This window comes from Pristiophorus japonicus, chromosome 17 (assembly GCF_044704955.1).
Source record: "Pristiophorus japonicus isolate sPriJap1 chromosome 17, sPriJap1.hap1, whole genome shotgun sequence".
NCBI lineage: Eukaryota > Metazoa > Chordata > Chondrichthyes > Pristiophoridae > Pristiophorus > Pristiophorus japonicus.
Genome location: NC_091993.1, coordinates 28,177,613 through 28,200,085, shown reverse-complemented (window position 1 = coordinate 28,200,085; position 22,473 = coordinate 28,177,613). Strand labels below are relative to the sequence as shown.

The following is a 22,473-nucleotide window of genomic DNA, read 5'->3' as shown; positions in this document are numbered from 1 at the left end:
GAGGTGAAACAAGGAATGAAAGAAACAATGGACTGTGCAATGATGCAACGTTCCAGTAGAGGTTTTGACCTGCCAAAGATTCTGATGGATGATCATGAAGATAGCTAATTGTAGTGGAAATTATGGAGGTTCCACTGAACATTCTTTACGTAGTGTATTAAAGTATAGTCAACTGCAGAATGAATTGCAAATCATTTTTTAAGTGCTGTGGTTTACTGTAAGTACAAACTGTGTGTGTAGGTGAACATATTTGATTGATCAATGGAAAACTATTAAAAAAAAAATGAAATCAATTTCTTGCTAAGGGTTTACGGTATACAATAATGCAATAGTTTACTTTGACAATTTGTCCATAACTGAGTTAAAACCTGGAAATTAATGTAACATTTTATTCTTGCAGCAATTTCAAGTGGTGCCAATTCATCGGGCCCAGGAATTTCCACGAGCTTACTACATTCTTATTTTCAATGGCAAAATAGATTACCTTGCTCCAGACATCCTGGCTTTCAAAGAACATTACCAGTTATGCTGGGGACCCATTCGTTCTTTCTTGGAATATCTTGAGAAGAAGCTAAGGGACTACGATGTGCCAGTCGCCATTGTAGAAGGCCAGAAGTTGGCAAAGCTTTCAGTACTCTTTGAGCTTAATGCGTGGCACACGTGGGAGGACCTGCTTCCTGCGTTGAAAAATAAAGACATGGTAGAAGAGATCATAAAGCGTCCAGGACAGCAGTACAAGGGGCCAGATGGCTTCGAGTTAGCAGCCACAAAAATCCAAGCTCTGTGGAGGCAGTACCGGGACAGGACCCAGTACTTCAAATCTTGTCGCCAGAAGTGGGCAGCAGGTGTTATTACCATCTCCTGGCTCATGCGTGCTCAAATGGCGCGGGTGAAGAAGACCCTAAAGCAGTCACGTCAGAGGCACCTGGAGAATTTTCGCAGCAGGGCCAAGGTGTGTGGAGCTGCCAGCTGTTCCGCCAGCCCTCACTCTCCAAATATCTCTGCCTGAGCGCTCTTGTAAAGCTGTTCCCACATTGCCTTTCCCTGCACTTGTCTGAGAATCATATTTCATCCATCATCAGAGATGCAGCCGTTGAGGCTGCAAAGTCTGTCACTGATTTTTTTTTTCCCCTGAACGAATGGCTCTGCCTTTTCACCACTTTTGCTCTGAACATTTACACCGTCGGGAAAATCGATTTAAAAAGTTTCCTACAAGCACTCAATATATGGCACTCTGAATTTGTTTGAAAAGCTCCCTCTCCAACTACAGCACACTCAGTACTTTATCGTACTGTATTTACTTTTTGCAGACAAGTGTGTTAATTAATGCTTACTTCACTTATGTTTAGTTTCTTTTTAATTCATATTCCATTAATTAAGCAAAGCACACTCCACAATCTCTCTGCTTGGAATACTACTAGTGCATCATGTAGCGCTAATTAAATTAATTGGGGAAGATGTTTTAAGTATGTAATTAAATCAATTAATATAATTTATGCCTGGCTTGGTCTGACTGACTAAAGTGGAGCAGCTGAAGTTTAACTTGATGAATCTATTACAGCTTCTGTCACTGATCAATGCTCTTCTTGATTCCTAGCATCTGGCAGCCAACTGGAATCGCATCAAGGCCTCCAGGAGAACTATTATCCACATCCCATCATTAGGTATTGCACTTTTTTTTGCCTGCAGATTCATCCACAACCTCTATTACCCACCACATTATAGGTCCTTGATTGAGTTCAGGAAGCCCCCTTGTTTTGTTTCAAATTGGTCTCGGTAGGGAGATGTTCTTCAGATGATGAGAGTAATAACACAAGCCCTTGCTCAAAACAGCATTTAATTTCAGGATTAAGCAAATAAAGTCATTACACGGGCCCTATTCGGATGAGAGGTGATTTGCTGTAATTCACTTTCATTTGTATGAAATGGAAGCTGAAAGGCTGTGCTGAAATAGCAGATAATGTTTTCCATCTATCTTTAATGATATGAGAATTCGGGCTCTTGCTTGTTGTCGTGTTAAATCAATAAGTGGGGAATCTTGCTATATGTTGGGTTTAATCAAATGTGCAGTCAAAATGATAAGCTACATTGTCTGGAATTATTTAGTTCTAATTACTGTCAGATGGGAAGCTTTATTTGCACTTAAGGCAAGGGGGATCTGCTGCTGACAAAAGGAATGCTGTGCCACGCTAAATAATTAAGAAGCTGAATAGTGGGCTCTGTGCTTAAATAATCTACAGCTTTGAGTAAATTAGCAGGAGCCCAGCAAATTAATTACTTTTTATTAATTCAGTGAATGAAAAATGTTTAGATTCAACAAACATTCACTGCCTTTTTTTTATGGGGTCTTTTGGTTTGTGTTTCCTAGGGCATGCCCAGCCATTGCGATCTTCTGTGCCCGATATAGATACTCAGCAGAACCTACAGATGGGAAGGTTATGTGACATCAGGGGTGAGTGCTGTCATTGCCCAGTGTTCGTAAAGATAGTTTTGACTAATTACTGCTAGCGCTCAAGGACAAGGTAACTTTATGGCTGTGACTTCCTCACTCCCTGGGCCGGCACACTGCAAACCAGTAGTGCTGCCTGTACTTTAATATGCTCTGTTAATGTCACAGCAAAAAGATATGTAAAGCTCAACTGTCCCGAGGGATGAAAAAAATACTGGAAATGGGAAATAAATACAGCGTAACAGTGGGAAGCAGACAGCAAACCCATCAGCATCCGAGATCAAAAACAGGTTAACATTTCGGGTGCAGATTCTGCATGCTGTGTGCTTACAGCATTTTTTGTTTTATTTTTGATTTCCCAATGTAGTTTATGGCGCTATCTATATACCAAACATATGTGCATGCAGTTGTATTGTATTTCACAGACACTGTGATGCTGTGATCAAGTAAAAGTCTGTTGTAAATTAAACAATAATTCTAACGCTGGTCCATATGGAAAATTGGCAGAAGGCAGAGACTGCAGAGAAATGTTCTTAATGGACTCTTGGGCTTTATAATCTGTGTTTCTGAATTGATATGTGCCTTATCATTCAAAGCTCTTTACTCCGTTGTGGCTATGCACACTTGCAGTCATGATGATGATGATTTCTGTGAGATGAGACTATTTAATAACTGCACACATGTAAATATAAAATCATAATTTTAGACTGGAAAATACAGTATTGTGATGAAGCATCAGCCTTGGCTCAGTGGCAGCATTCTCATCTGAGTCAGAAGATCACGGGTTCAAGCCCCACTCCAGAGACTTGAACATGTAATCTAGGCTGGCACGTCAGTGCAGTACCGAGGCACTGCTGCACAGTCTGATGTGCCGTCTTTTGTATGAGACACTAAGCCGAGGTCCCATCTGCCCTCACAGGTGTACGGAAAAGATCCCAAGGCACCAGTTCTCCCTGGTGGCCTGGCCAACATATATCCTCAGCCAACACCTAAAACAGATGATAGGGTAGCTTATTTCATTGCTGTTTTTGGAAGCTCGCTGTACGCAAATCGACTGCGGGATATCCTATCATTATCATCATCATCATAGGCGGTCCCTCAAACGAGGATGACTTGCTTCCACGAGTTCACAGGTGTTTCGATGAAGGACCTGATGTTCCAGTCCTGAACTCCAATTGGGGGGGAGGCAGGTGCGTGAATTTTTTTTAATGTGTCGTGACCATTACACACCAGCCACCACACGGGCTTGACAGAGCTAGGCCTTTATCCAGTGGCAAGGGTTAACCAAGATGACTGGAGACCTGCTCTGCTGCATGGACCTAGCGCGCACACATATCGCAGTGTGGGCTGGCCCTTGCTGCCCCTGGACCCTCTGCTCTTCTGGGCCCCGTACCCTCATCTGTCGCACCTCCGCCACGATCTCTCACCGCTCCTCCGCCATAAACATTCACCGCATCTTGCCACACACACTCGCCGCTCAACCATGAGCTAACTGAATGGCAAACCAGGCTCGAGGGGGTGAATGGCCTAATCCTGGCCTTAATATTCCTATCTAGGCTTACACACGAGCAGCATTTACTTGGGTGAGGTATCGGAGGGTAAATGGTGCCAAAGGAACCACACTCTAACATCAATGGCTTTGGAAAGAGAGGTGAATTGACAAAATATTTCTAATCCTATATTACAATAGTGACTGCACTTCAAAATTACTTCAAACGCGAAATACTGCAGATGCTGGAATCTGAAATAAAAACAGAAAAAGTTGTAAATACTCAGCAGATCAGGCAGCATTTGTGGAGAGAGAAACGGAGTTAACGTTTCAAGTTGATGACCCTTCGTCAGAACGTGCATTGTACTTACTTGGGGTGTGGGACTAAATTGGGCAGCTCTTTCAAGAGCCAGCACAGCTACATATGTTTCCTTACAGATTGCAAGTATTTTCATTCATATTTTCCTTCCATTTTTCTTGATAAAGGTCTATTTTTTTTCTCTGTCTCCTTCTGACTCCCTGTGCACGCCACACAGAATGGAGACTGGCAACCTGTGCTCTGGCTTCTGCTAATATCATCATCATAGGCAGTTCCTCGGAATCGAGGAAGACTTGCTTCCACTCCTGAAGTGAGTTCTTTGGTGGCTGAACAGTCCAATACGAGAGCCATAGACTCTGTCACAAGTGGGACAGATAACGTCTTAAGTTCCCGTGCAACGATGGCGGTGCGGCGTTCTGGCCTGACACTGTTGGGGTTGTCCATGAGGGTCCTGACGTTCCAAGTCCGAACTTCATGTTAACGGAGTGGAAGATGCCTGTGCGTGAGTTCTTTTAACGTGGGGTAGTTGTTGCACACCGGCTACCATACGGGCTTAGCTGAGCGAGGTCTTGATCCAGTGGCAAGGGGGTTCAAGACGACTGGAAACCAGGCACTGCTATATGGGCCTAGTTGCCTACGGCGAGATGTTGGCTGCAGGCTCGGCGCTAGGTAGCGCCCTTGGTGGTAGGTGGTCCGAGGCCTGGTTGGGGCAGGCATTGGGAGGGTCAGTGGCCCACCGGGGTTCAGGGTGGGAGGGCAGGGGGGGGGGTCACAGCCATGGAACTCACCATGTGTTGGAGGTGGAGAAGAGGCCAAGTCGCCAGTGTGGAAGGAGAGCTCCAGTCGTCGCTGAAGGAGGAGGGGAGGCCAGTCACTGACGTAGGAGAGGGGGACCCGGTCGCCATTGAGGAATAGGTCATCTGTCACCACGGGAGGTCCAGCCATCGTCGAGGAGGCTCAGACTCTGTCATGGAGGAGAGGCCCATCTGCCGCTGGAGGTGTTCCGATCACCGCTGGAGGGGGGGTGGAGGCCCGATAGCCAGGTCCAGGTCAAGGGCGCCGCTTCCGGAGGTCGCCGGGGACATTGCTGGTCGCTGGAGGTTGCCGGGGGTCGTCGGAGTACGTCGGAGGTCGTTGGAGGTCGCTGATGGCAACTTTCCACATCCCAACCTCCCTCCCTCCCACTGTCTAAACCTCCCCTAACTAAATAGACCCTAATAAGAGGTCTAAGCACGTAAATCCAACCCCTTGCCCCTTACCCTAGTCCCAACCCTGCGAGTCCCACGAGTTCAGGCCACTCGGGCCTACTTCAGGCTTCCCATCACATCACTCATCGGCGACCCCCGGCGAGTCCCATGAGTTCGGGCCATCAGGGCCTACCGCAGGCTTCCCACCACATCTGCTAATATAACTGGCCTTTAGGAGGTGTCTGAGAATGTCTTTGGGTGACTCAGCTATCCAATTATGCCCACCATTTCCCGGCAACTTCCCCACACAACCCAATGGGAAACCACAGCCAGAATATCCTCCATTCAACCTCTGGATTGATCTCCATCAGGCAGAGGTTGGGCACTATGATTGGCCTCGACCCCAGACGAAGAAGGGGAAAAGCCATTGTAGGATCCCTATCTTGATTGTTGACAAGTGACTTCTGCTGGAAAATATGTATGTGGGTTCCAGTTGGGCGAGAACAGGAGCAGATTGGGTTTGCATGTGATGCCCAATGTTTAGGAGAAAGGCCATTTGATTTTGCTTACGAATTAAAACAATAACCTAAAACAATAACCAGGGGGCATAGATTTAAAGTAATTGGTAGGAAGTTTGGAGGGAAGTTGAGGAGAACTTTTTTCACCCAGAGGGTGGTGGGGGTCTGGAACTCACTACCTGAAAGGGTGGTAGAGGCAGAAACCCTCATCTCATTTAAAAAGTACTTGGATATGCACTTGAAGTGCCGTAACCTATAGGGCTATCGACCAAGAGCTAGAAAGTGGGATTAGGCTGGATAGTTCTTTTTCGTCCGGCACAGATACAATGGGTCAAATGGCCTCCTTCTGTGCCGTAAATTTCTATAATTCTATGAAAAGGGTGTACTCCATAATATGAGGCTGATGGTTTCTGTATTTCTATGTGCTGACGAAATTGACTAGAAACACATTAAAAGTACCTTTGTTAATATTTATTAAGTGATGTGAAATGGCACTATTGAGTTAAAATTCACCAAATCAGTGCTGCAATGTACTAAAAAGCGGTGGAGAATTTGGCCCATGATTTTTAATTTCTTTATCATTTACTTTTCACACTTACAATTTAGAATGTAAAATTGTTGAGGTTATAAAAGGAAGAAAAATTCTCATTCCAGAGCACTTGCGTGAAAATGATTTTGTCTTCAAAACAGCCACGCTACACAAATTGATTCTCTGATTCAAAACTCAGTCCTTTTCATGATATGCCAACTGTAATGACCTGCATTAACTGAGCAAAAGCACCAAAGAGCAGATTTTTTGAAAAGTATAGTTGTATTTGGGATTTGGAATGAAATTACTTTAAAAAAAAATATATACTTTTTATTTGAGGTTTCTCATTTTAGAGAAAAATACACAGAATCACATGAATAACAATTAGATTAGTGCTTGTGGTAAGAATAACAAGGATGCAATGTGAGTAGGGAAAGGCAACAGGGTGATTCATCAGAAATACCTGCAACGGATAAATCATAGAATCATAGAAATTCACAGTACGGAAGGAGGCCATTTTGACCCTTGGGGCTAGAAATTCGTCTTTTGGCATAGCGGTATTTTTACTGCATTTATTGCCAAAAATACCGTTAATCACGCCGCCAATTTTTAAAGGCCTAAGTTTTGTTAAAAAATGCGCCCAGCGGTAAAAATTGGCGTTGCACAAGGATTTTCGGCGGAAACCGCGGTCCTAGCCAACTTTAGTCCAAGGCCGATTACTGCTAATAGACAGGCCCTGGGAGGGAGGGAAACACACAAAAAATAGCAAAAAATTAAAAATCACAAAACATTTACAAGACCCTTAACTAAGTAATCACTGCAAAAAATTAAAAAATAAAAACTTTAACTTACCTTTTTTGCAGGTCTTCATACGTACCGCCGTTTTTGGGCTGCAACGCAGGTTTTTCTCGGGTATTTCTTTCTTGCACACCAGCGGTCCGCTTTTCAGCGGTATTTCAAAACCGCCGACACTAGACTTCGGCGAAACTAGCCGATCACCGTTTTTCGCCAAGACGAAATATCGGCGAAAGAAAGGGCGCAAGGTTGGTGAATTTCCAGCCCATCGTGTCCGCGCCGGCTGCCAAAGAGCTATCCAGCCTAATCCTACTTTTCAGCTCGAGCCCTGTTGGTTACGACACTTCAAGTGTACATCCAAGTACTTTTTAAATGTGGTGAGGGTTTCTGCCTCTACCACTCTTTCAGGCAGCGAGTTCCAGATCCCCACCACCATCAAAATTCCCCTCAAATCCCCTCTAAACCTCCAACCAATTACTTTAAATCTCTGCCCCCTGGTTGTTGACCCCTCTGCTAATGGAAATAGGTCCTTCCTATCCACCCTATCTAGGCCCCTCATCATTTTTTACACCTCAATAAGGTCTCCTCTGTTCCAAAGAAAGCAAACTCAGCCTATCCAATCTGTGAATCAAGTCCCTGCAAGTGATTAACTTGTAACATACAGCGAGGAGGCTGTAAAAGACAAATTGACCACTAGAACGAGGCTCAATAGGGGGAGTTAAGAATCACCTCCACCTCCTGCCAGCAAGATTTCCCAAAGCAGGACCAACCATGAGGGAAAGCAATTATTTCAATCACTTTCACCGAGTTTTGTTAGGGTCTAGCATAATGATTAACCTAATGTTCTAAATGTCTTGCCTGATATTAAATGAAGTGGCTCTTTGTTGGGAAAAAATTACACATCATTTATTTAATAAAAATGTCTTGTGCTATAATCATCGGCAGTAACGGCATAAGTGGTATATCCCATAGTAACTCGGAGAACAGACTGCTATCCTCATTAAATATTGGTTCAGTACCTAACAACCCATTGCTCCTGTGATAAGTAATTGGAGGTGGACAGATTTAGGGTTTAAGTTTCGAGAGTCTGGATCGTGCTGAAATATTTTTTATGAGAAAGAAGGCAGGTCTCAGTACATATATATAATCTTCCATGGCGGTGCACACAGGGAGTCAGGACCAAGTGTCGACTTCAAGTGAAGCTGAATTAGAGGATTGTGGTTAACTGGAGCAGGGCACACAAACGTAATTTAATGTTCTGTTCGTAATTTTATATTTTCATTATAAATTTCTTATGTCCACATGTATAATAGAAGATGTCTATGTTAACATGATACAGTGTAATTACACCCTCCTGCCAGTGATGGTGCTGCAGTGACTGCTGGCAGGATGGTATCATTATAGTGTGACAAGTTTACATAGGGAATTTTCATTATAAATGTGGACATAAGCACTTTTAATGGAAAAAGTTAACAGCAAATATGTGCTGAGAGGTAAAATTACAGACAGGTATGTATGTGTGCGCGTGTGTACCAACAGTGTCCAAACTTTTCATGGGCTGTTTAGTTGTACACCATGGAGCCTTTTGTGCTGTAAGTAAAGTTTAAATGATTGTTCTTATTAACTTGCATAGATGCCAGCAGATTTTGTTGTTCTGATCTACATTTTAGTCCACCCTGAGACATCAATGCTAAGAAAAGCTCTTTCCAAACTGCTGAGCCCAGAAATTTCAAATAGGACAAACTAGCAAATAAAAGTAAAAGTGGAAATAGAACTGAATTGCCAGGACTTCATGGGCCATATTGCCAGAGTTCACCGGCCCGATACTGTCCACGAGCTGCAGTTTGGACGAAGCTTGTGTCTGAGTGTGGAAGGATGAGCACACGAGGCATTGGGATGCCACTTGCCATTTTACACCGTTCCACTTATCTATCGATTGTCCGATTTTGGGGGGTGGGTGGGGGGCGGGGGGGCTGGTCAGCATGTACTGTAGTCTTTGGGAGTGAGTTTATTTTAACTTTTATGTCAGCTGTGGCTCAGTGGGCAGCACTCTCGCCTCTGAGTCAGAAGGTTGTGAGTTCAAGTCCCACTCCAGGGACTTGAGCACATAAATCTAGGCTGACACTCCCAATGCAGTGCTGCACTGTCGGAGGTGCCGGCTTTCGGATGAGACGTTAAACCGAGGCCCCGTCTGCTCTCTCAGGTGGACGTAAAATATCCCATGGCACTATTTCAAAGAAGAGCAGGGGAGTTATCCCTGGTGTCCTGGCCAATATTTATCCCTCAATCAACATAACAAAAACAGATTATCTGATCATTATCACATTGCTGTGTGTGGGAGCTTGCTGTGCGCAAGTTGGCTGCCACGTTTCCCACAATACAACAGTGACTACACTTTAAAAGTGGCTGTAAAGCGCTTTGAGACGTCCGGTGGTCGTTAAAGGCACTATATAAATGCAAGTCTTTTCTTTTTTCTTTTATCCTACAAAGAGAAATTGACCCTAAAAATCTGGAAGCTCTGCTAGAAATCCACTCGGAGCCCAGTGGAACCCACCACCAAACGGCAGGGAACCCTGTTGTACATTTGGAAAATAACTTTTTAGGGCCGTAATAAAATAGGTTTTGTTTTTTCACTGTGACCAGTGATTTGTTTTACAAAGAAAACAGTCTATGGCACATTCTTTTTCTCCCCAGATGACAATGTAGATGTTATCTATATTTGCCCCCTTTGGTTGGGTGAGGACGTGACCCAATACTACATGAAACTACTTGGGCTGCAAGAAGCCATCAAATCAGGGATACCCGAGCAGGTGGTGGACATGAAACATCGTCTCAAAGTCATGACCCCCGAGACAGCAAGCCATATTCCTGTAAGTTTCTCCAGTAATTTCATAAAGCTTGATGAATCGGAGGTGGGGGGGAGGAAAGATTAGAATAGAAATTAAGGTTCGTGGAGATCGGGTGTGAAAGTGGAGTTGAGGTAGAAGATCTGCCACGATCTTATTGAATGGCGGAGCAGGCTCGAGGGGTTGAATGGCCTACTCCTGCTTCTAATTCTTATGTTCATTGCTGCATTTATGTACAGGCTAACAGAGTTTATTGCTATATTTTTCCTGAATGTTATTGTACTTGATGACAATACTTTTCTTCCATTTCCTCTTCCTTTTGGTCACTCCACAATAAACAGTATTCCCAAGATAATGTTCTGCTCCCCCTCTGAGGGAGAACTTGCCTCGCAGCAGCTTAGCTGGGACCTGCAGCCCATACCCCACCACATTATGGCATCAAACGGATCAATTCACTGTGCAATCCTGCATATATTTGTAAACTAAAAAAGGGCTGCAATTAAATGGATTACATGGGATATACAGCACAGAAACAGGCCATTTGGCCCATCCAGTCCATGCCAGTTATGCTCCACTCGAGCCCTCTCCCGTCATTCCTCCTCTAAATCTATCCGCATAACCCTTTCCCCTAATATGCTTGTCCAGCCTCCCCTTAAATGCATCGATACTATTCGCTTCAACCACTCCCTATGGCAGCGAGTTCCACATTCTCACCACTCTCTGGGTAAAGAAGTTTCTTCGAATTCCCTATTGGATTTCCTGGTGACTATCTTATATTGATGGCCTCTAGTTATGCTCTTCCCCACAAGTGGAAACATTCTCTCTGTATCCACTCGATCAAAACCTTTCATAATTTTAAAGACCTCTATTAGGTCACCCCTCAGCCTTTTTTCAAGAGAAAAGAGTCCCAGCCTATTCATCCTTTCCTGATGTGTATACCCTCGCATTTCTGGTATCATCCATGTAAATCTTGTCTGCACCCTCACCAGTGCCTCTATATCCTTTTTATAATATGGCGACCAGAACTGTACGCAGTACTCTTAAGTGTGGTCTAACCAATAGTTCATATAGAATGATAGCTCACATGTATATATGTGTATGTTTATATGATTCCTTTTGCCTGCATCTTCTGTGTATTGGGGATAGTACAAGAATTTCTATTTATTTATTACAGGAAAATGGTCTGTAAAATGATACAGGAAGGAAAATAAATTGGTAATCCGCAGAGAGTAGAGAAATACAGGAAAACAATCAAGGGTGTAGAGAGGAAAATATATAGTTTGCAAAGACTGTGATCTAGGAGTACTGCAGTAATAAATTCTATGATTTGTGGCTATAATCGGCAATGTTTCTGCACACCAACCAAAAATAATTCTGAGAACATTTAGTTTCCTCCGTACTTGGGCGTATTGACAGTTGTGTGCGATACAGGAAAAGGTAATGAGCACTGGGAGACCAAGCAGTACACGGGTTTTGATGCTGATCTATCAGCCTTGGAGGCTACGTTCAAATCCATGCAAGAAGAGGGAATCAAAGTCCCCTCTTCCCATTGACTGCAAACGACCTGTGAGAACTGAGTTTGGACAGTCTCGACCCAGTTTCAGGTGGGATGGGCCCAAAGCACAAAACCGCCTCCTTTTTGGCAATAATTGATGATTTATAAAGGGGGCATTACTACAAAATACGGAAACATAGATTTGGGTTAGATGCCAGGAAGTATTTTCTTCCACAGAATCATCAAGCTCTGGAATGGATTGCCAGAACATGCGGTATGTATGGATTCACCATAGGCCTTCAACAGGGAGCTATACGAGATCCTTAGAATGGAAGGGATCTTGTGTTATAGAAGGTAGCTCAGGGTTAATTGCAACTGGTGTCATAAGTTATTGCAGTCTCCTGGAGCTTGCTCGATTGCTTTGGGAGTTGGAGAGGAATTTCCTACAGTTAGTTTTCCTATATTGGCCTAAGCTTCCTCTCCCCCCACCCACTGCGCGACCGCCTACCCTACCTGATTTCTGGCTCTCAGAAGATTACATGACAGGAAGAAGGTTGATAGTGCATGTAGACTGCACCATTACTGGATGACATAGGCTGGATGGACCAGGTTGGTCTTTTCCTGTATCATATTTTCGTACTGATTGACTTTAAATTCAGCAATCTCACTCAAAAAAAAAAAGGTGTGCTCAAGAAGATAAGGGATATTAATGTTAAGAAATTGAACCATTCCCCATTTCGGGGGCTGTCACACTAGCGTAGAGGGTGCTGCTCTGAGGTTGAGGCACATGGTTGAATGGAGCTGGACTCCACACCTAACAGTGCTTCAAGTATGCTGACACCAGGTGGTGCAAAGTCTTGTCTATGCCAGCCCTTAAGAACCCTCACCTTGATGACCACACCATTCACAAAGCTTAAAAGTAATCAAAAAATGCACAAAGCAATGTTAGAGTGTACAGGAAAGGTTTCATCACATGGGCGCAGTGAAGATGTCCTTGCTGGGGACAATATAGGCTTATAAGACTGCAGAACTTAAGGGGAAAAATAAGCAATTTGTTACAGATACAAAATGAGAACAGAGCTGTAAAATATACATCGGATTGATGGTTGCAATAATACTAAACATTTTTTTAAGGAACAAAACCTTTATTTTTGTCTATTAAATACAGTTTAAGACCCATGCAAGTGATTTTGACAGTGGGATCATGCTTAGCTGTTTTGTGTGGTGTGACCCCTATCAGAAATCCTCGCAGAGATCAATGGCCTATAATATGACAGGCCATGGCAGAGCTTCCCATTTCCCTGGTGATTTCCTATGATACTCCCCTTGGCTTTTGATAATATAAGATTGTTCTGGCACAATTACAGTCCCTGCCCCTTTAACGACTACACCATAACAGCTGTAACTACCCTGCACTTTAATTATGAGGGTTTCTTGCCATGTTGTAATTGTCCCGAAATCGGAACAAATTAGATTAATTAGTAAACTTATTTATATTTCTCACTTAGGCCGAGTGTGTAAAGACACTGTGTGCGAAATTGCCCTGCGTCCCGATTGGGGGGCGGTAACCTGCTGAGGCCGGAACTTCCTGCACCCGATGTAGAAATCCCACCCCGGCTGCTGAATTGGACACCGCCCATCAAAGGAAATGGAGCACAACCTCGTGTGCTCCACTTCCTTTAAAGGTGCATCCCGGGGCGATGCTGGGGTGAGTAGTGTAGCACTACGCGGGTAACGCTGACCCGCTTCAACACCCCTCTCCTTCGCGTAAAGGGGAGGGCCACGGCTCACTCTGCAAGGCCTCTGATGGCCTCCATTGCACCACCAGGGCAGCACGGTGCCGAGGCTGCAGCCTGGCACCCAAAACGGAGCGCTGGTCTGCACGATGGTGGCACGGACCATGGGAAAAAGCAAGTAGGGAAGCCGACCCGAGAGTCGGCAAAAACAGCAAGATGGCAGCGCAGGGCGCTGGTGACCTCGCCTTTAACTTCTGGCCTGCAAGTGGATGTCACCCAACCTCGCGACCCGTGAGGCTGCTGTTGACATCCGCTCGCACTAGCCTCGCGGGGCGGTAAGGGGTCGGCGTGCGGTGCTGAGGGGTTGCTGCACACAGCGATGATAACGCCAGTTCGGTGGCCGCCTGTGGGGCCTGGCACTGCTGTGGCAGCGCCTCCCCAAACTCGAAGGAGCCAATAGAGCCCCCTGGGTGAAAAGTGTCCTGCGTGCCTCCCCCCCACCCAGAGGCGCTAATGGGCCTCTCAAAAGGGGGCAATTTCGCCCCCACTGCCTGCTGTAGTACTAAGCCACACAGATCAGAGGGTCTCGGGTTCTAGCCCTTAATTTTGCTGATTTCAGCCAGTGTAGCAGTAGGTAGCCCATCAGTGGCTTGCCCTAAATGATGATTCTTCACATGTGGTCATCGACAATGAATGTTAATAAGCTATTGAACCAGAGAGGGAATCACAATCAAGCCTTACCCTGTACTTACCCAAACTCCACACACTTGGCTCCAATTTTAACCCCAGTCGGATTCCCCACTCGGGCCTGAGTTAAAATTACAGTCAGGTCTCAATGCTGTCATCGGGCTGCAACATGCAGAAGGACTCTGTTGGCTCTAGGCTAGTGTCCTTGCTGCCTGCTCGAGAGGGCAGGTTAAAGTAGCAGACGTTGCGATCATGACGGTTTTAGAACCGATAAGAGCCAGGATGTGTAGGGTTAAAATTGCCCTCAATTTGCAGCGTGGATTGCTGGTTAGCGATCAGGAGCGAGAAACACTGGCTGAATTTTTTTTTTTAACCCCGCGTCTTCCCTAGCCCAGGAATGTTGAATCCAGTTCCAATGCTTCAAATGCCTCTTGGCTAAGATTGGCTACCTCAACACAAATTGGGAATTATGCTGCATCTATCTGGTCTGTTTAACAGCATGGGCCAGCCCACACTGCGATATGTGTGCTCGCTCAGCCTGTACGGCAGAGCTGGTCTCCAGTCATCTTGGTTAATCCTTGCCACTGGACCAAGACCTAGCTCTGTCAAGCCCGTGTGGTGGCTGGTGTGCAACGGCCATCACATGTTTAAAAAAATCTACGCACAAGCATCTTCCACCCTTCAGGATGTAGTTCGGGACCTGGAATATCAGGTCCTTCATTGAAACACCTGTGAACTCATCCCTTTTTGACGTGGAAGCAAGTCATCCTCGATACGAGGGACCGCCTATGATGGTCTGGTCTGTTATGCTTCAGTGCTAGACTAGGTGGTACCTTTACCCAAGGCCATCGGACGAGCAGCCATTTTCTTTTTAACAAATATTTTTGCACGAGTCTCACAGCAGAAAATATTTGTTACAATTAATCATAATTATTGAACAACTTAAAACTCCGAATAAAAGATTTTTCTCTAATACAAGCCCCTAGTATGAGAAAATTAATTTAAGAAGGTTAATAAATGGTACAGCACGCACTGAGAAGGAATTCGTTACAGACTGGTAACCTGTAGAACTGTGTGTGTTTTTTTTTAATGTCACTGCAATCCGGCTGATGCATTTTTTGTTAGTTATTTGTATTGATTTTCTCCAAGCTTTAGTCTTAAACTGTGCCACAACTGTCTTTTAGATAAATCACTGTTATTGAAGGCTGCCAGCATCTTCTCATGCAACAGAAGGGTAATTCCACGTGGATCAAATAAATACAGATGTGTAGTAATTAGTTGAATTCCCAAGGAACCCATTTACGAAGCACTAAAAATGTGAAGGATTATGGAGCTGTTGTGAGTCTCCACACTGGTGGCTTTTATCAATTTAAACTGCTAAACTGTAGCTCTGGTCACAACCTAGTCTACTATTAATAATGTATTTGTTGTGTACAGCATAATAAATTAGGCCTTGGGAGCAGAAAAGGACACAATCTAACAAGAGTAATGTCACTATTCGCAGACCCACCACTTGTGCCTGGCCACTCATCTAAAATACAGTCCCAAGACAATAAAGCGAATAAAAAATCTTATTGAAGGCAAGGCTGCATACATCGTTGGCGGGCTGCTTCACAAGGATGACTTAGCCGTTGCAGATATGCTAAATGTACCAATTCTGGGCCCAGAGCCGGTAGTGGCCCAACTCTACAGCGCCAAGTCTGGAAGCAAAAGAATTTTTGCGAGTGCTTGTGTGCCAGTGCCACCTGGGGAATGTGATATATACAACCTTCAGCAGGTATGTCATAATTATATTCATACAGTGTAGTAGAGTGTGTTCCTTCACATCATCAATCTGTTTTTGAATTGCAATTATTCTTAGTTACAACAAATTGTCATATGTTGTTGGTATAATGTGCTGCATGCATGGTGATTATATTTATATATATACATATGTGGGTTGGTGCATGTCCTTTTCTGTGCCAGGGTTATGGCGAATGTTAATAGTTTGCTGGCTAGCCATCAGCAGTAGGCCAATGAGGACCAGATTTTGGAGAATTTCACCTGGTTCTGCCTCAGCAAACACATTATTTTTTCACATTAGGCTGCTCCTCAAAGGGCTTCGAATGACATTTGCCAGGTGATCTTCTTTCTGTTACCCATGTGTTGTTTTCTGAGTGAGTTTTTTTTTGGTTTACCTCTTTACGTTTCCTGAAAAGATCATGGGCTGGATTTTCCAGTCCTTTGCGCTCTAGGTTTCGCCCCGGAGTGGCGTGAAAGGCGACGTTCGGGTCTGATCCTGGGCGGTCATTGCGGGCGCTCAGCAACACCGCCTGGACGAGCTGCACCGGGTGTGCAACGCCTCTCGTTGCGACACCGGCAGTGGTTTGGCCACTTGCCCGATCCATCCGCCCGGAAATATGACCACCTGGGAAATCCGTTCTATGCCGGCGGCATTGAGTAAGTTAAAGTACTCCGAAGGTAAGTGCAAGTCTTTGCGCTTTTCATTTTTTCAGTGATTTGTGTTGGTGTGGTGTGGGCAATGTTTTGGGAATGTGTTTTTTCAGGTTCCCCCCCGCCCCCCCCCCCCCCCCCCCCCCACCACCCATCCCCACCCTCAGGCCTCTCTCGGAGCGCACACGGCCCGGCACTTTAGTTCGCGAGTTTCCCATTTTTGTGTCTCAAAGTGTACAACGCCTCCCTTCGCTCTGCACCCCTGACACAGGGCCCAGATGCCGCAACTTACTTACCAAAGCGGAAACTATTCCTGGCCGGTAACTTTCCCGCCCCGTCTCTGTTTTCACCCCGAAAACAGACATGTCTAAAATCCAGCCCAAGGTGCTTTTGTAATCTGCACATTCTTAAGTCAGATTGTGGAAATTATAGGGGAGATTTTCCGCCTCACCGCTCCTGACTGAGAACAGCGCTCACCTGGAGCACATCGGGAAATTGCTCATTGCCGGTTCCTGGACAGAAAATCGCGGGCTGGGAGTACACAATTTGCCAATATGCATCCGTAGCAGGTACCGCTCACAGTATTGCCAAAGCGAAGAATGTCCTCTTCATTTTCCTTCAGCTTGTACTTTCAGTGCCACATGGTTTCCTACATTGAAACAGTGACTATACTTCATTGGCTGTGCAACGCTTTGGGACATCCTGAGGTTATGAAAGACGCAATATAAATGATTTCATTTTAATAAGTTCTTTGTAATGCTTGCCCGTAGTTCTTTGTCACAAACTGTGTTCCAATCAAGACTCACTGTATTGCCTCTTAATCCAATTCATTGTTTTCCCAAGACCTTAAAGCTGTAGAATTCCTTATCGTATTTACTCTACTCTTCTTCCTAAAATCTACAGGCTTTTAAAACCCAGCTTGACATCACCAAACTGCTACTTTTTGATTTACCTTCTCGAAACCGGCTGACTGATGTGGCGCAAACTATTTTTTTGCTTCCAATTGGAATCAAAGCTACTATTACAAAATAGACAGACTGTGGTGTTTGGGGAGGAGGTTTTAAGGCTGGATTTTAGGCTTCTCTGTTTTCGGGGCGAAAACGGAGGCGGGGCGGGAAAGTTACCGGCCGGGAATAATTTGCACTTTAGTATGGAAGTTTCGGCATCTGGGCCCTGTGGCAGTGCTAAAGGAGGCGTTGTACACCTCTCGTGACGCAAAGATGGGAAACTCCCGAGCTAAAGAGCCAGGCTGTGTGAGCTCCGAGAGAGGCCTGGGGGGAGGGAGGGGGGGGGCGGGGGCAACGTAAAAAAACAGCAAAATATTCCGAAAACGTTGTTCACCCCACCGCAACACAAATCGCACAACAATTATAATCCAAAAACACTCGCACTTGCTTTTACAGCACATTACCTTTCTCTCCGCCGCCAGCATGGCTGGACCACTCTTGTTATGTATTTAACCCTTGGTAACCTGTATCACACCACCACCAGAGGGCCTACCTATTGGAGTCCCAAGGGATCCCAGAATCCCTTGGGAGCACTATATATAAGCAGACCACTTACGCGGTACTTGCACTCTGGAGTCTTATTAAAGGAGCTAAGATCACACTTACTCATTGCTCAGAGTACTCAGTTTCATCCTTTATTATGAGCATATCAATTGGCGACGAGATAACGAACAACCGCACGAAAATGCAAAGAACAGTTGGTATCCTGGAGAAGTTTCAGAAGGGGACGATTGGGAGGCCTTCATGAAGAGACTCGACCAATACTCCTTGGCCAATGAGCTGGAAAGGGACGAGAACGCTGCCAAACGAAGGGCGATCTTCCTTACCGTCTGTGGGGCAATAACCTATGGCCTCATGAAGAATCTTCTAGCTCCAGTAAAACCAACAACCAAATCCTATGAAGAATTGTGTACGCTGATCCGGGAGAACTTAAATCCTAAAGAAAGCGTTTTGATGGCGAGGTATCGGTTCTACACGTGTCAACGGTCGGAGGGCCAGGAAGTGGCGAGCTACGTCGCCGAACTAAGGCGCCTCACAGGACATTGCGAATTTGATGGATTCCGAGAACAAATGCTGAGAGATTTTTTTGTGCTTGGCATTGGCCATGAGGTAATCCTTCAGAAACTATTGACTGTTGAAGCTCTGAATCTGAGCAAAGCCATAACGATAGCCGAGGCATTTATGTCCACCAGTGACAACACCAAACAAATTTGGTAGCACAGAGGTTTCGGCCAGTACTCTGCATAAAGTAACGTCGTTTTCGAGCAGGAATATACATGGCAGAACGTACACGCCGGCTGCTGCATGACCTCAGATGATCCAGGGTCTGCCATCAGTCATTAATGCGAGGGAGTTAACACCCTGTTGCCGTTGTGGAGGTGATCATCGGGCCCATCAATGCCACTTTAAGCACTATGCATGCAACAGCTGCAGAACAATGGGACACCTCCAGCGAGTGTGCAGGCGAGCTGCAAACCCTGAAAACCACCACGTTGCAGAGGAAGATTGATCCACTGTGGATCAGGCTGAATTGGAGACTTGAACCGAGGAGGCAGAAGTGTACGGGGTACACACCTTCACTATGAAATGTCCACCAATAATGTTGAAAGTTGAACTGAACGGAATTCCAGTATCCATGGAACTGGACGCGGGTGCGAGTCAGTCCCTAATGAGCAAAAAGGCCTTCGACAGGTGGTGCAACAAGGCATACAGGCCCAAGCTCAGCCCCATTCACACCAAGCTAAGAACTTACACCAAGGAACTGATCCCTGTAATTGGCAGTGCAGAAGTCAAAGTCTCCTATGATGGAGCAGTGCACGAACTCCCACTGTGGATTGTGCCAGGGGGTGGCCCCACATTGTTTGGTAGAAGCTGGCTGGGAAAAATCCACTGGAACTGAGACGACATCTGAGTGCTTTCGTCCGTCGAAGACGCCTCATGTGCCCAGGCTCTGAGCAGATTTCAATTGTTGTTCGAGCCAGGAAGCTTCTCGGGGGCAAAAGTGCAGATCCATTTGGTTCCTGGTACGCGACCCATCCATCACAAGGCATGGGCGGTACTGTATATGATGCGTGAGAAAGTGGAAATTGAGCTGGACAGGATGCAGCGAGAAGGCATCATCGCGCCGGTGGAATTCAAAGAGTGAGCCAGTCCGATTGTCCCGGTACTTAAAGGTGACGGCACGGTCAGAATTTGTGGGGACTATAAAATAACGATTAACTGTTTTTCGCTATAGGACCAGTACCTGCTACCTTAGGCAGACAACCTATTTGCGACCCTGGCTGGAGGGAAGACATTCACCAAGTTGGACTTGACCTCGGCCTACATGACGCAGGAGTTGGAGGAATCTTCGAAAGGCCTCACCTGCATCAACACGCACAAAGGTCTGTTCATCTATAACGGATGCCCGTTCGGGATTCGGTCGGCCACGGCAATCTTCAAACGGAACATGGAGAGTCTGCTAAAGTCGGTCCCTCGCACTGTGGTTTTCCAGGACGACATACTGGTTACAGGTCGGGACACCATTGAGCACTTGAAGAATCTGGAAGAGGTTCTTAGTCGGTTGGATCACGTGGGACTCAGGTTAAAACGCTCGAAGTCTGTTTTCCTGGCATCGGAGGTCAAGTTCTTGGGAAGAAGAATCGCAGTAGATGGCATCAGACCCATCGACGCCAAGACGGAGGCCATCAAGAACGTACCGAGACCACAAAACGTGATGGAGCTGCGGTCGTTCCTGGGACTCCTCAACTATTTTGGTAATTTCCTACCCGGGTTAAGCACCTTGCTAGAACTCCTACATGTGCTACTGTGCAAGGAAGACGACTGGGTATGGGGGAAATCACGAGGCTGCCTTCGAGAAAGCCAGAAATCTGTTGTGTTCAAACAAACTGCTTGTCCTGTATAACCCATTTAAACGATTAGTGCTAGCTTGCGATGCGTCGTCATACAGGGTCGGGTGTGTATTACAACAGACTAATGAATCGGGGATTTTGCAACCGGTCACTTATGCATCCAGGAGTCTGTCCAAGGCTGAAAGGGCCTACAGCATGATTGAAAAAGAGGCTCTGGCATGCGTTTATGGGGTGAAAAAAATGCACCAGTACTTGTTTGGCCTCAAGTTTGAGCTTGAAACTGACCACAAGCCACTCATATCGTTATTCTCTGAGAGCAAAGGGATTAACACCAATGCCTCTGCCCGCATCCAAAGATGGGTGCTCATGCTGTCGGCATGCAACTATGTAATCTGCCACAGACCGGGCACAGAGAACTACGCTGATGCTCTCAGTCGGCTACCGTTGCCCACCACCGGGGTGGAAATGGTACAGCCTGCGGACTTGCTCATGGTAATGGATGCATTCGAAAATGAAAAGTCACCTGTTACGGCCTGCCAGATCAGGACCTGGACCAGCCAGGATCCTTTACTGTCCTTGGTAAAAAAAACTGTCCTCCATGGGAGCTGGTCCAGCGTCCCAGTGGAGATGCAGGAAGCGATTAAGCCGTTCCACAGGCGCAAAGACGAAATGTCCTTGCAGGCGGACTGTCTTTTGTGGGGTAATCGCATGATCTTTGCCCAAGAAGGGCAGAGTAATATTCATTTGTGACCTACACAGCACCCACCCAGGCATTGTAATGATGAAAGTCATAGCCAGATCCCATGTGTGGTGGCCCGGCATTGACTCAGATTTAGAGTCAAGCGTGTGCCAGTGCAACACTTGCTCTCAGCTGAGCAATGCACCCAGAGAGGCACCGCTAAGTTTGTGGTCGTGGCCCTCCAAACCGTGGTCGAGGATCCACGAGGACTATGCGGGCCCATTTCTAGGCAAAATGATCTTGGTTTTCGTGGATGCTTATTCAAAATGGATTGAATGTGTAATAATGTCTGTAAGCACGTCCACGGCCACCATCGAAAGCCTACGAGCCATGTTTGCCACACACGGCCTGCCTGATGTCCTAGTTAGCGACAATGGCCCGTGTTTCACCAGTGCTGAATTCAAGGAATTCATGACCCGCAATGGGATCAAGCACGTCACATTTGCCCCATTCAAGCCCGCATCTAACGGCCAGGCAGAATGGGCAGTTCAGACCATCAAGCAAAGCTTGAAACGCGAGTCGGAAGGCTCCCTGCAGACCCGGCTGTCCCGAGTGCTGCTCAGCTACCGCACCAGACTCCATTCGCTCACCAGGGTTCCCCCAGCCGAGCTGCTCATGAAAAGGGCGCTCAAAACAAGGCTCTCTCTTGTCCACCCTGATCTCCATGATCACGTGGAAGGCAGGCGGCCTGATCGTGCAGATTTGTCACGCGATATTGAGGTCAATGATTCTGTGTTTGTACTCAATTATGGACATGGACCCAAATGGCTCGCTGGCACAGTCATATTTCAGGTCAAATTGGCCAATGGACTAACGTGCAGAAAACATTTGGACCAAATCAAATTGCGGTTCACCAACAGCTACGAACAACTCGAAGAAGACACCACCAACTTTGACCCTCCAACACACACACAAGTGGCAACCGACATCATGGTTGACCACGAAGCCGAACTCACCATCCCCAGCAGCCCAGCAAGGCCAGCAGCCCAGTGAAGAACTAACCAACTCGCCCACACCCGCATTTGTACCGAGATGATCGACAAGGGAGCGAAAAGCCCCAGATCGTCTCACCCTGTAAATAAGTGTACTATTAACTTGACGAGGGAGTGATGTTATGTATTTAACCCTTGGTAACCTGTATCACACCACCACCAGAAGGCCTACCTGTTGGGAGTCCCAAGGGATCCCAGTATTCCTTGGGAGCACTGTATATAAGCAGACCACCCACGCGGTACCTGCACTCTGGAGTCTTAGTAAAGGAGCTAAGGTCACACTTACTCATTGCTCACAGTACTCAGTTTCATCCTTTATTATGAGCGTATCAGCTCTGATTTCCCAGGCGGTCATTGCAGGCGCACTTCTGGGTGGACGAATCGGGCAAGAGCCGAAACT

General features: G+C 46.0%; 2 protein-coding genes across 4 annotated transcripts in view; both read left to right on the top strand.

Moving 5' to 3' along the window:
- c17h15orf61 (chromosome 17 C15orf61 homolog) overlaps positions 1 to 22,473 on the top strand; it is a 333,965-nt gene that overhangs the window by 197,327 nt on the left and 114,165 nt on the right. The window lies entirely within an intron of this gene.
- Positions 1 to 22,473, top strand: part of iqch (IQ motif containing H) — a 182,352-nt gene that overhangs the window by 59,672 nt on the left and 100,207 nt on the right. For all 3 annotated transcript variants that reach the window (XM_070858531.1, XM_070858532.1, XM_070858530.1), the window contains 5 exons: positions 401 to 952; positions 1,598 to 1,664; positions 2,369 to 2,452; positions 9,981 to 10,156; positions 15,555 to 15,827. In XM_070858531.1, coding sequence (XP_070714632.1) covers positions 401 to 952; positions 1,598 to 1,664; positions 2,369 to 2,452; positions 9,981 to 10,156; positions 15,555 to 15,827 — 1,152 coding nt within the window. The remainder of the gene's footprint in view (positions 1 to 400; positions 953 to 1,597; positions 1,665 to 2,368; positions 2,453 to 9,980; positions 10,157 to 15,554; positions 15,828 to 22,473) is intronic.